Source organism: Xyrauchen texanus, chromosome 22, assembly GCF_025860055.1.
Source record: "Xyrauchen texanus isolate HMW12.3.18 chromosome 22, RBS_HiC_50CHRs, whole genome shotgun sequence".
In the NCBI taxonomy this organism is placed as follows: Eukaryota; Metazoa; Chordata; class Actinopteri; order Cypriniformes; family Catostomidae; genus Xyrauchen; species Xyrauchen texanus.
This window is the reverse complement of record NC_068297.1, coordinates 29021049-29035427: the sequence shown is the minus strand read 5'-3', so window position 1 is coordinate 29035427 and position 14379 is coordinate 29021049. Positions and strand designations below refer to the sequence as shown.

The following is a 14379-nucleotide window of genomic DNA, read 5'->3' as shown; positions in this document are numbered from 1 at the left end:
ACTGCACATATTAATAGAAAATAGTTTCTAGATTTAGTAAGCTCTAATCTGATTGGCTGGCTTGATATAATGTCCATGATTAAAGGGATAGTTCACCCAAAAATAAAAATCCTCTCATTTACTCACCCTCATGATATCTGAGGTGTGTATGATTTATTTCACAAGAACAAATATTGAATATCTTTGCTCTGTAGGTCCTTAACATGCAAGTGGATGGCGATTTCTCTTTTGAAGCTCCAAACATCACCGACAGTCAGCATAAACGTCATCCATACAACTCCAGCAGTTAAATTAATGTCTTCTAAAGTGCCACGATCACTTTTGGTAGGAAAAATACAAATATTTAAGTACTTTTTTTAACTGTTTTGAAACACGTGAACTGTCGCACGTGAGTCGCAGCCGGAAGAGAGTGTTTACATGAGAAAGAGGAATGCTGTACAGTAGCTTGGTTGGTTTTGGTCTATATCTGTATTTATCTGCTTTACTCACAATGGTGTGTTTGTGTGCTCATCCTGGATGTCTCAACCGAGTGGAGAACGTGAGATTACATCCGTAACATGCCAAACTGAATTCGTCACATGACCGACCACGTGATCTCCACCCTGTCATGAATTATAGTTTAAAAGTACTTAAATAGTGATAGTTTTTCGTACCAAAAGTGATCGTATCAATTTAGAAGACATTAATTTAACTGCTTGAGTCGTATCGATGACGTTTATGCTGACTGTCTGTGATTTTTGGAGCTTCAAAAGAGAAATCTCCATTCACTTGCATTTTAAGGACCTTCTGAGCTGAGATTTTTTCAGTTTTTCTTCAAATGTGTTCTGCAGAAGAAAGAAAGTCTTACACACATGGGATATCATGAAGGTGAGTAAATAATGAGAGAATTTGAATTTTTAGGTGAACCTTTAAGGATTTTTTTTATCAGGTTGCCTTGAAACAAAGTCGTGTTGATTAAATAAGAAAGTTTGCAAGATTAGTGGCATCAAATTATATAAAGATATTCAGAGATTTTAGGCACTTAGTAGAAAGTAAATTTGATATACACAAACAGAACTGTTTATTCTGCTTAGTTTTCTCATGTAAGTGAAATAGTCTGCACTTATTTTTTGTACTATACTGTACTTACAGTCTTTTTCCATAATTTATTTTTGTGTGTGTTTTCTGTACAATTGCTTGCGGAAACTTCCTGCACTATTATTTAAATTAATTACTGTCTGTAAATGTCTTACAGTAACAAAATCACTTTACATGTCAAGTGGCCACTTCTAGACCAGAATAAGCAGCATGGACCATAACATTTGCCTCAAAAGGTCTGGCTATGAGAAGACAATTTATCGACAGGCTAAATTTCTTTAAATCAGTGGCAGTTTTTACTGGTGTTATGTACATTGTGTGAGTACATATATTTCAAACCTGTTCAGATGAGTCATAAACTGGAGCAAAGGCACCTCCAGAGGACCCAAGACATAGCCTCCCAGCTGTGGATGTCAAAAGATCACGCAGTGTTGATCCTTGTTCTGAACTGGAGGACTTCTTGTTGTGAGCTTCCACACCATCACACCCTGCCTTCTCTGGGGGATATTTACAGATGGAGTCACTCAGATAAACGGCATACCACAACATATCAAATCAAAATCAATACTCTCAAGAGAGAGGGCTTAATTTGTTAACTCCAGAAAACACACAGAATTGGTCAGAACAGTGTCCTATCAAGTTACAGCAACAAGTAATTTGACTTCAATGATAATTAAAAGCTGCTGGAAAGTGACAAAATCCCAGCCAATCAGAGCACATTTGATGCAATGTCCAAAATACGTAGAGCGAGATTTTGGATCAATTAGATTTACCCGTAGATGGGGTTGCTCTGTTAGGAGATGCTGTAAGGTGCAGTGCATGTATGTGAGTCCTGAATGGAGCTCACCTTTTCTCTCAGTGTGCGATCTCAGTGTGGTGTGTTGTCCATCCTTTTGTTGATCTGGGGTCTGTCGGCACTTCTGGTCAATCTGCTCTCTGTCTGAAAGCTGATAACACAATAAAAACTTGTTCACATAATGTTCAATAGAATTATTTACTAAATATATATATATAAAAAAATTAAGAGACCACTGCAAAATGATCAGTTTCTCTGGATTTACTATTTATTGGTACGTGTTTGAGTAAAATGAAAGTTTTTGTTTTATTCTATAAAGTACTGACATTTCTCCCAAATATTCAAAATTTTATTTATTTGGAAAAATTCCAAATATTGTCATTTAGAGCATTTTGGTCACATTGGTCAAACTGGTCAAAATGACAAAAAAGCATTACAGTGCAGTGTTTTCAGACCTCTAATAATGCAAAGAAAATAAGTTCATATTAATTTTTAAACAACACAATACTAATGTTTTTAATCAATATTTGGTGGAATAACCCTGATTTTCAATCAGAGCTCTACCAGTCTTTCACATTGCTGTTAGGCAAGTTTATGCTTTATTACTCCTGAAAAATTCAAGCAGCTCGGTTTTGTTTGATGGCTTGTGTTCATCCATCTTCCTGTTGATCACAAGCAACTACTGTGAAATAGTAAATCCAGAGAAACTTACAATTTTGCAGCAATCTCTTCATTTTTTCCAGAGCTGTATATATACACACACCGATCAGCCACAACATTAAAACCACCTGCCTAATATTGTGTAGGTCCCACTCATGCCGCCAAAACAGCGTAAACCTGCATCTCAGTAAAGCATTCTGAGGTGATATTCTTCTCACCACAATTTTAAAGAGCGGTTATCTGAGTTACTGTCAACTTTGTCAGTTCGATCCGGTCTGGACATTCTCTGTTGACCTCTCTCATCAACAAGGCATTACCGTCCACAGAACTGCTGCTCACTGCATGTTTTTTGTTTTTGGCACCATTCCCTTTATACTCCAGAGACTGTTGTGTGTGAAAATCCCAGGAGATCAGCAGTTACAGAAATACTCAAACCAGCCCATCTGGCACCAACAATCATACCACGCTCCAAATCACTGAGATCACATTTGTTCCCCATTCTGATGGTTGCTGTGAACATTAACTGAAGCTCCTGACCCATATACGCGTGACTTTATGCACTGCACTGCTGCCACACGATTGGCTGATTAGATAATCGCATGGATGATTGTTGGTGCCAGACGGGCTGGTTTGAGTTTTTCTGTTACTGCTGATCTCCTGGTATTTTCACACACAACAGTCTATAGAATTTATTCAGAATTGTGCCAAAAACAAAAACAGACTGGTTCGAACTGACAAAGTCTACAGTAACTCAGATAATCGCTCTGTATATTTGTGGTGAGAAGAATATCATCTCAGAATGCTAATCTGGGATGCAGTTTGGTGCTGTTTTGATGGCACGAGGGGGACCTACACAATATTAGGCAGGTGGTTTGAATGTTGTGGCTGATCAGTGTATGTATATATATATACACACACACACACACACACACACACACTGGTGGCCAAGTTTGAAATAATGTACAGATTTTGCTGTTTCGGAAGGAAATTGGTACTTTAATTCATCAAAGTGGCATTCAACTGATCACAAAATATAGTCAGGACATTACGGATGTAAAAAACAGCACCATCACTATTTGTAAAAATTTGTTTTTGATAAAATCTAGACATCAGCCATCACTCCAACACCTTATCCTTGAGTAATCATGCTAAATTGCTAATTTGGTACTAGAAAATCACTTGCCATCATATCAAACACTGCTGAAATGTATTTGGTTCATTAAATTAAGCTTAACATTGTCTTTGTGTTTGTTGAGTTGCCTGAGTATGCAATAGACTGGCATGTGTTACAGTCAATATTAGGTCAAAAATGGCAAAAAAAGAAACAGCTTTCTATAGAAACTCATCAGTCAATCATTGTTTTCAGTCAATCATAAAACTATGAAAACATTTTGGCAATGGGATCAATAAACTCTTTGAACAAGTCGATATCTTATACAGCTTGCTTCTCAAGTAAATGTATCTTGTTTGGAGGATGTTTAGATATATTTCAGTGCATACTGTTTCACATGCATCTACACAAAGTTATGAGACTTCCAGTAAAATAAAGAAAATTATGCCAAAAACATGATGTGAAGTCTTACTGGTGAGAGTCCATTAGTAGTGACTGTGTTGGGATTCAGGATTTTGTTGTCAGTGCAGGGACAGTGGAAAGAGATTCCAAATGTTTCTCTAATTGAGTGCACACAGCTCTGCATGTCCGCCAACACTTATAGAGAGATGACATTGCACTAATTTTACTATCAGGTTCACAGTCAAGAGTGAAAGAGAACAGGATGCAATCTTTAGATATGCACTCATAAACACACAAGCATACTTTACTTTGACGCTTACCTGTTTCTGGGACAATCTGAGTCGGCATTAGGTTCTTCAGGTCATGGGGCTGATTTTTCACACACCGGACCCAAGTGTACAACTCCTTATCTGAGAGATTAAAATAAGAAAATGCATGCAGAATGTGACAGGCAAAAGTCCTGTGTAAATATTTTGCATTTTGAACACTGGTGTACTTGTGTCTCCACCTGCCTCTTTTTAACTAGGCTAACATTCTTGATTAGAAGCTATTGATTAAGTGCTACTTTTAAAAAAGCAATTATCTGCGGATGAGATATTTTATAGCTAAGCTAATCTATAATCATATAAATTCAATACTGAAACTTCCATACATTTTTGGGATTGTAATAATTTCCATGATCTTTTTAAAATTCCCTGATATGACTGTGAGACAGAAGATCAAAAACACATGGAAAAATCTGTGATGTTTTTGCAGGGTGCAACTCGCCTTTGGCTTTTTTCTTCTCACGAGCATTGTAGCAGTCCATGCACACCACAAAGCCACATTTATGACATGCCCAGTGCATGTTGAAAAGAGTGGCCTCACACGAATCACACATCTCCCTCACACCCCTCACAGCTCGTTTCCACATGACTTGAGCTAGAGAGAGAGAGAAAACAGGGAAAGGTGAAAAAGACAAATTGACAAGGAATAATAGAGTGTGTATCTTTCGTTCCACAATCACACACTCAAACGTACTGTCTTTTTTGACCCAGGTGACAGCAGTGTTCTCAGTCTTTACGAGCTGGCAGAACTTGTCTCCAATGAGTGAGAGGACGTATTTAGACATCTCAAGGTCCATCTGTCTCCTCTTCTTGTCTTCCTCGTCCTCTGAGCTGCCCGTCCACACTGTAACCGCCTCCTCATCTGTCTGCTCGGACACCGAAAACCCATCCACGCGGATGACGCCGTTCTTACTGTATGACAAACTAAATGAAAAAAGGTTAGGAATTTGCTAGTGTATGTGACATGAAATACTTGGTAATTGATGTTGTCAATAAAACAAAATGCAGACATTAGTCTTGAAGTGGTGCTAGGCCATACAGCATGAGACTTATATTGAAAAAAAAAAACAGTAAGCCAAGCTCAGGTCTAAATAAAGATAATGTTGTGCATCACAGGGAGACGACATACGTAAACAGAGTTTACGTATGTCCAACAATAATGTGAAACACAAGCTAACAGCGTAAAAAAACGAACCGACGGAAGTAGTAAAATCGACAAAAGACGGGTGAGATGGCTGGCTCCTCAGCTCTACGCATGCGATCCAAGCGACACTCCCGGCATTTCTGCACATTGAAGCCTATCTCAGAACATGAGTCGTCCTGTAAGAAAGTTTCTCCAGTTTGTTTGAGCTTCCTCACTTTCCGGCAGTCTTTCAGCACAGATCGAGGGATGCCATCTGACAAAGAAAACACATAGTGGACCTAAGTACATCTGTGTACTCAGCATCATCTACAATATGCATGCTGTGAATTACCATAGTCTTCATTCCCACTTTTGATCATCAAGGTTAAACTGAGTTTTTCTTAATTACATTCTGGAAAAGACACACAGTTTGTGTAACTGTTCAGACAGCCAGGCTGAGCTTGCATAAACATTGTTGCCAAAGAATGAAACAGTAACTGCCTAACTTTACAAAGTATTTTCCCCATTAATTTTCTCCCCAGACATTTCAGAACATTTTAGAACTACACCAAACCAGCTGAGATGAATCACATTACATTACATGTGATGAGAAGCAACACAGTATTTGAAAATGTACAGTATATGACTGTGTACTTAATGTCTTTTATGTACAAATGAAGAATGAGAAATGACATAATCGAAACAGCAATGACTATAACTACTGACTATATGTCATCATTAAGTATAAAAAGTTATAACTAAAAACTTGTATGTTTGATACAATGCGAACGATTCAATGCGTGTATGAAAGCCTATTGGTTCGATGCATAAATAAATGCATAATTAGTACTGCCAATAGGGCTAAGAAGAAAACAGACAAGCAATGCAACACTGAGCAAGGCGAAATACAGCCTTACCCCTGGAGCAGCAATGCTCACTGGAGAACAGAGCAATGAATTTGTTTGCTAGACTAGATAGACAAGTTGAGAGCTAGAACATCAATGACAAAAAGTAATTTGAAGCATAACATCTGGTCGAATCTGCCAAACAAGAGTGTCATGTTCCTGTGCAACTACCTCAATCATATCATTTCACTAAGGCTGACTTCACTGTGCAAATCAGTGGAACTTTCAAAAAACACGAGGGTAAAACAGCAGCAAGTTATCCTTAACAGACAGACTCTCCAAGTTGAGTGTTTAAATGCACAACAAAAAACCAACAAAGAAACCCACATGTACATGAGACTTATTGTCTACTATTTATGTCAAAACGTAAACAGGTATGAGCACACATGCACACACTGGATAAGCCAGTAAGAACACTGGTTTACATGCAATGTGAAATCTGGATAACAGACAAAATTCTATGAGTGTCGATCTCTTTTTGCTTAAACCACTTGCTCCACAAGCAGAACTGATTCCTCTCCAATTTTTTTCTCTCCACTAACTTATGTTGAATGGAGGTATTGTATTTTATATCCATGTATCCTTGCATGCCTTATTCAAATATATAAAAATATGTAAGTTGATCAAGAGTGTAGAGAGACTGATATGATTACAACAATTGCAATGCTTTATAACAGTGGGTAGTCACTGTTGAGCCTGATTGTTGTGATTCTGTTCACACAGGTGTGATTCTTTTCATTTCTCTGGTTGGTGGATCTCGCTTCAGTATTGTTGGTAATGTAGGACTTTAACTGTAAATTTGACAATTATACTTATAATTAAAAAAATAAGTTTATTACACTAAAATTACACTAATATTTTCTTAAGAAGCATCTTCTATCACTTAAACTCTGAGCTCTTATTAGGTCTGTACTGAAAAGAACTTTCGGAACTCTACTGTTAGGGGACATTTTTCTTATTATTACCAATGACAAAATCTTGATGTTGTAATTATGAACATCTTTCTTTGGGACTAAACATACACATGCATGAACACTTTGAACTTGGTAGAAACACTCACTACTGTTCGACACTCTCTGTTGAGTCTTGTCTTTTGGACTTTGCAATGTTCCGTTCGGTTTGCTTTCCTCCTCTTCTTCCTCCTCCTCTCCTTTATTCTCCACTTTCTTCTTCTGTTGGTCATTCTGCTTTATTTTAAAAGAGAGCTTGGACTGCAATTTTAACGTCTGTCCTGATCCACCGCTCTCACTCTCATTGCCAGAGTCTCCACCCTCGCTGAACTCTAATGGCCGTTTCTCCCCCCGTTTCTCCTCAGCCTTTATATGCACCAAGGTTGATCTTTTTCCATTATACTTCTTGTCCACTGGGGTGGACTCCTTGCCCGACACCTTACCATTTCTGTCCAAGACAGGTTTGACGTCCTCCATGGAAGACTTCTTGCCTGCCATTACTGGTTTCTCATATACTATGACTGATTTTTTGTCTTCTGTACTGATACTTGTGGCATTACCATTAGATTTCCTGTCCTCTGATCTCCTGTTCGCTTGAGTAGGCTTCTTCTCCTCTGAACCATACTTCCTGTCCAATATTTTGGACTTTCTGCTGTCTAGTGCAGAATCTTTGTCCTGCTGACCAGACAAACTATCCAGAAGTCCATTTACTTCCTGTTTGATTGGCTCAGAGGTGCTTGTTGTGTTGGTCAGAGTTACAGATGTCTTAGTGCCGTCTGCTATTTGGGAGGTTGTACTGTCTCTGTCTTGCTCAGAATGGCGTGTCAACCAGGCTTTTTTCAGTTTATGATAGTTGTTCTGACTTGATTGAGCTGATTGGATGCTGAGGGCTGAGGCAGGTGGCTGCTCCTTGGTGAGCAAGCTTTGTTTGGTTAGGGGTTCAGGGTTGGCCATCCCTGATGCTACACTGTGACATTTAGAAGGACTGGGGTTGAACACAGACACCTTTTCCCTTTCTAGAGCATGGGCAGAACACACTGTGTTTGTACTGAGTGAATTGCCATACCTACTGTTAGAGGGGTGTGAGATATGAATCGTTTCGTTTGACGAATTCATAGTGTGTTGAGGTTGAATTGTATGTGTGTTATTTCTGGATTCAACAGTAGCTAGAACAGCTCTGTGTTTCTTTAGATGAGGAAAGTCCCTAGAAGAGCAAAAGGAGGTGGGAGAAGGCTCTGTCTTTGGCTGAACAGCCCCACCATCTCTTCTCTTGCAGTTGTTGGTGATTAAATCTACTCTAGAATGTGTGGTGTCCATATTTGTTAACAGGTGCGTCACTCTGCAACTTGGTTGAGCTGTATTCATAGAAGTAGTTTTCATGTTTATGGGAGTATTGAGATCCGCATTTGGGGCCGCCATGTTGATGGGGTGAACAGTATCCAGAGGGGTCCAGAGAACTCCTCTTTTATGCTGAACACTACCATTCTTAGAGTGTGAATTGGACAAGCTTTCCAAAGGGCTCATGTGACCACAATGCATCTGTGAAACTGAACTGTTGGAGACTGTGTAATTGATTGTTGTGTGCGTGTGGCTTGTTGGTCGAACAATAACTGATGCAGTGGCGGTTTGTGGTCTGACTACACCACCATTTGTTGTGTTCCCAACAGCCCCTCTCTCAAAACCGTGCAAAACTCCACCCCGATGAGTATCATAAGCTTGTGATGCTACTGTTACTTTATTTGGAACAGGCCTTTTCCCATCTACAGCAGTATGTCTGAGTTCAGGTAACAGAGTGGGCGGTCTTTGCTGCTTCTCACTTTTACCAGACAAGCTCATTGGCTGAATAGGTGTGAGGGTGGGCGGGGACAATCTACCATGTTTGGAGTCTTTAGAAACCATGATAGGAGGTGCTGGAGGGTGAAAAATTGGGGCTCGGTGGAGTAAAGGCACATTGCGGGAGGAAGAGGAGACCGAAATGAGAGAAGAGCCTGACCCCCTTCTCTCTAAAGATGCTACCTCCAGTTGTTCCATTGTGGAAGCTTTATGAGCCAGTTGCTCTGTGATCTTACCCAGTAGACACTCATCTTTCTTGTGGTGCTGTATAACAAGAGGTGGAGGTCTGGCCTTGATGGAGCTCTGTGAGCTGGACGAAGTCATGGCAGATGCAACGGTGTTGCTGGCACTGAGCCTCTCATAGAGTTCTTGACTGGCTGGTGCTCTGCGCTGTGGAGGTTTGTTCTCCACAGTGTTGGAAAGGGAGGTGTAGTAGCTGCTCTGTGTAAGAGTGGGAGTGGGGTGGGCTGACTGCGGCCGGGGGGGAAGAGTGTGTCTGAATGCAGTCACTTCTAGCTCTCTGTCTTGCTTTCTTTCTCTCTCCCTCTCCATCGCTCTCTCCTGCTCCTTGGAATGAAGGGTGGATGTGGGGCTTCTAGAGTATCGTGACTCCCTATTAGAGCCCAGTTTCGCAGTGTACGGTGCCACCTCAATGCTCTCCTGAAGAATGCGCCGGTTCTCTTCCTGGTAGCGATTTGGCCTCTCACCAGTGAGATCATAAACAACAAGTGGCTGCTTGATTCGACTCGAGGGCGACTCAAGGGCAACTGGGCTGTAAGTCTGTCTGGTTTTCCCCGCTGCTACCCAGACACATTCCTGCTCGGACTTGAAGTGAGTGTGGATGGAGCTTGGACTCTCTGTGATTCTTCTTCTGTCAAACTCTCTAGAAACAAGAACAGCAGGTATGAATGTGGAAGAGCTTGTTGCAAAGATCAACATTATTGCTCAGAATGTTTGATAAGTAAGGAATAATAAGTATGCACAGCCATAGTGATAATAAATTATTCTGCTTATGCCACGGTTACCATATGTACATGCCCATGTAATTTGTTTATCTATGACATTTATGATATTTTTGAGGTTTTGTCCACAAAATTGTGTGTAGAACTACTTCCGCCACTTATAAAGCATCTTGATTAATACAGCCCAAGCCACTGTTACTAGTTCGGAAAGAACATGGCGAGTTGATTAGGAATGGTAATGCGGTAAACAAATCTGGAACTACATCATATCTGTGCAGTTATAAAAAATAATAACACCTTGTAACGTCTGTCAATCAATAAGAATCAAGAATTCAACAATGCTGTAGTATAAATTATGTAATTACAGGTTAAACCATGATATAACGTAAAAGATGTGTGTGAAGTGCAGGAATAAACAAAAAAATTACTCTGTGGTTTTGGAAGAGGGTGTGCAAGGTTGAGAGGTCCTGGACATTCTCTGAGGGTCAGCACTGGAGGGTCGCACAGGCAGTGCAGGTTGCAACCCTTGAACATCTGCACTCGTCACAGGGGTGGGCTGAGGAAGCCAAGGGCTTGGGGTGTTCTGTTACCACACAGACAAACACGTGTACAAAAAAAAACACACACACGCACATGTTGGTGAGGCTATCATAAACCACATTTAAAGCATAACACCCTTGTAATTACCAGTTTGTAACCTAAAGAATTGTCCTCGTAAATCACCCAAACATGCCCACACACACACACACAGACACACACACACACTTCACTCATTGAAAAATCACATTATATCAAAGAACATGAAAACTTAAGGAGATAAAAAAATTAAAATAAAATACATATAATGAAAATAAACATGCAGTTTCCACACAAGAGAAGGGTATTTATACACACAAACATACACACACAAAAAAATGTCTTGTTAATATGCACAATACACATTAAGACAAACAGTGAGTAATAGAGTAACCGTTGACTCAAGGGTGCCCTGGTATCACATGAGTGTACAACAGCGGAAAGTCTACGGCCTACATGGCTTTCATTAACTTCATCACTCACTTCATCCCACGCTAAAGGTTTATCTTGTTCTCTAGTCTTCTTGTCCATCATCTGCCTTTCTTCTTAATTCAACATTGAAGCAAACACAATTCAAACAACTGCAATATACATCCTTAATACCATAACTCAAGACTCTGTATCTCTCAGGAAAATACCTCATAATGGAATAGAGATGTCTATTCCATTATGCATACCTCAGGGGAAACGCTCTGCTCGGGTATAGACGTCTGCCTTTTAATCTGAGGTTTAGCTATGAGCTCATAAGTACCATAACAACTACACATTGTCTACATGACAACATATTGTAAGGAATAACAAAACATCATAACAAGCATGTTACCAACAAAGTCAACAAGAAAGAGTGTTTGGTCATTTAACTTCCATGATTTGACATATTTCTGAGTGAAACGATATTCATTGAGAAAAAAAAGGAAGATGGGACTTGATTTTATTCATCAGGAATTGATTGGATCATGAAAGATGGGCATTACATACCAGAATGGAGACAGACCTGAATGCAAAGGACAGGTGGATAGTGGGGAAGGGTTTAAAAATATGAGATATGACACCAATAGGGAAAGTAATTTCAGAGGTGGAGCAAACAGGATTATTTGAGTTTTTAATTTAATTTTTTTAATATATATTTTTTAATTTGTCCTTTCAATTTAGTTTAATTTTGGTTCATTTCTTACTAATTAATTTTTCTTTCATTTATTTATTCATTTAGCCTTTGTTTTAGTTTCGTTAACGATAATAACTCGGAACGTGTTACCACAATTTACTGGAAAATTATGAAGACAAGCACTTTGCAAACACATTCTTAGCGAGACAAAAATAATCTGCATAAAGAAAATATTCATGTTGACATGTAAAATCCACAAAATAGTTGCACTTGTTGATGTTCCTCCAACTGTCTTTGCCAGAATCTGGCATACATTATTAGGGCTTCCTGATGTATTTGGCTTAACATGTGCATGATAGAAGTGTGAAGTGTGGACACTCACCCTCCTCATGCTGCTGTCAGAGATACCAGCTGTGTCTGGGTATGTCCATTTGGATGCTGGCAGGCCTAGTCCAGCATAGCTGTGGGTTCCATTGGGGAAAGAGGGCCAGAGGAGGGGATAAAGGCCAAGGGGTGCCAGAGAAGCTGAGACGGAAGTCTGGCCCAGAAGAGATGGGTTGCCCGGAAGGGCTAGAGGATGGTGGGAAAGCCCCAGAGCTCCGATATGAGGGTGGCCGGCCAGGAATGTGGCAGATGGGGAGAGTGCAGGTAGGAGGGATGGGAGAAGGTGCGGGTGAGGGATGGTTGAATGAGGCGTGCTGAGGGAGCAGAGCGGAGGCTGGGGATGGAGAGGAATTGGAGAAAGGTGTGCAGGGTGAGGGGAGGGACTTAGTAGCCTGCTGTGGGAGGAGGAAGGGGTCAGACTTGGAGAACTGGAGGAAGGAGATGGGGTCTTCAGGTGGTGTTTGGTGTTTGGGAGCATGTGAGGAGGCTGGCTGTAGGTGGGGTGGGTCTCCAGCTCTATCCTCACTAGTGCAGGGTCTCTATAGACAGTGAAGGGCTCCTTTTTGTCCACAATGAGGGGGCTTTTGGTGGACTTGTCTGGGGTGGGAGAGCAATTAGGTGTATGGGGAGAATGTGTTGGTGTTCTGGATCGAGTTGGGGTTGGAGAAGGGGACTGGGTCAGGACTGGAGCTGCGGAGCAGGTCACTTTGTGATTGGGAGCCATTTTTAAGCTAGTAGGAGTACTAACCATGGCGGATTCAGCCACAGGAGATCCCCCCTTCAATATGCCCATTTCTTGGGATGCACTCTGTTTCTGTCTAGATGACTCACATACAGTCTGAGGGTTTGATATGCTCTCTGGAGAGGGGCAAGGACTGGGGTGCACACCGGGCTTGTGGTTAGTTTCCAAGGAAATTACAGGTCCATATTCTGTGTTCATCATTCCTGGAGAACAACTCAGTTTAGAATGCATATCCACCTCCTTTTTGTTGCAAGTTATGATGGGCGAGTGAGGCGGTGCTCCTCTAGGCTCCTCTTCTACAGAGACTGTGGAGTCACTGCTGGGTGTAATTGCCACTGAATGGGATAAATCTGACCTCCTGACCTCTGATTGGCTAAACTCCGACCCCCTAGCCTCTACATGAGTGAACTCTGAATTTCTGACCTCAGGATCACACGTCGACATTTCATGAACCTCTGCACCTTCACACTCCACAGGTGATGTGTGTAATAACGCACATGTGGTCTCCATGGAGACCAGCTGCTCGCTCGCTTGGGATGCCAGCAGCGCCGACACGGCCTCAGAGTCTTCCTGAGATGCCCCCTCACTCCTGTCCTCTATTACTGATATCCCCCCATCAGTTCTCTCCTCTTCTTTGCCACTAACTCTGGCACCACACTCTGCTGCCTCAATGTTTTTGAAAGCACTGTTGCAAGATGCACTAGGGGAATGGGACTGAGTAGTTTTGCCAGATTTCTGACCCTCGCTATCTCTCAATTGGTTGGGTGAAAGTTCCCCACATTTGTGGGAGGGTTGAGTCTCACAGTCCAATTGCCTCTTTGAAGTGTAACGCTGTTTCAGCTGTCTCTTTGATCCTGAATCCGAGGATGAATCTTGCACTCTGCAGCTGGAATTTTCAGAATTGCTGTTCTCAGACAGTTCGGACACGCTGCCTGCTTTCAACCTTTTCAATCCACATCTACTCCTCTCCTTTTCATCTTTCTCCTCCTCTTCTTTCCTCCTTTTTCTCTCACTGTAGCTGTTTTTAGATTTGGAGGAATCTAGTAATACAAACAGAGACCAATGAAGAAATTGATTCAAAAGTTGAAAAAGGCATTTATAGCAAATTAAACAACAGTTAGCTCTACCCTGATCAGATCTCTTAAGTGATTGAACAATTTGTGTTCCAAGAGTGCTGATATTTATTATAACAGTTTTGTATAACAACACTGGGATGCTTTACTTCTCTTGTCTGTTTTCTGCATTCAATATGATTTGCTTCTTTTATAAATATATTTGTTAGTGGTAAAAATAGACAAAACAACTTGCCATGTATGTGTAAAATGTAATTTTCTTGATATTTTCTAACTGCAATATTACTATTACTTTCAATCATGCTGTTGTACTGCTGTTTTACTCAGCCTGCAGTTGTATTCAATTCAACAGCA

The 14379-nt window shown here is 40.7% G+C and overlaps 1 protein-coding gene across 1 annotated transcript in view; it reads right to left on the bottom strand.

Moving 5' to 3' along the window:
* Positions 1 to 14379, bottom strand: part of jmjd1ca (jumonji domain containing 1Ca) — an 82837-nt gene that overhangs the window by 7774 nt on the left and 60684 nt on the right. Inside the window, exons 9-18 of the mRNA XM_052153543.1 lie at positions 12209 to 13992; positions 10574 to 10728; positions 7461 to 10066; positions 5568 to 5769; positions 5067 to 5296; positions 4815 to 4967; positions 4367 to 4456; positions 4117 to 4241; positions 1925 to 2024; positions 1417 to 1574 (exon numbers count right to left, since the gene is read on the bottom strand). Of these exons, the coding sequence (XP_052009503.1) occupies positions 1417 to 1574; positions 1925 to 2024; positions 4117 to 4241; positions 4367 to 4456; positions 4815 to 4967; positions 5067 to 5296; positions 5568 to 5769; positions 7461 to 10066; positions 10574 to 10728; positions 12209 to 13992 (5603 nt within the window). The remainder of the gene's footprint in view (positions 1 to 1416; positions 1575 to 1924; positions 2025 to 4116; positions 4242 to 4366; positions 4457 to 4814; positions 4968 to 5066; positions 5297 to 5567; positions 5770 to 7460; positions 10067 to 10573; positions 10729 to 12208; positions 13993 to 14379) is intronic.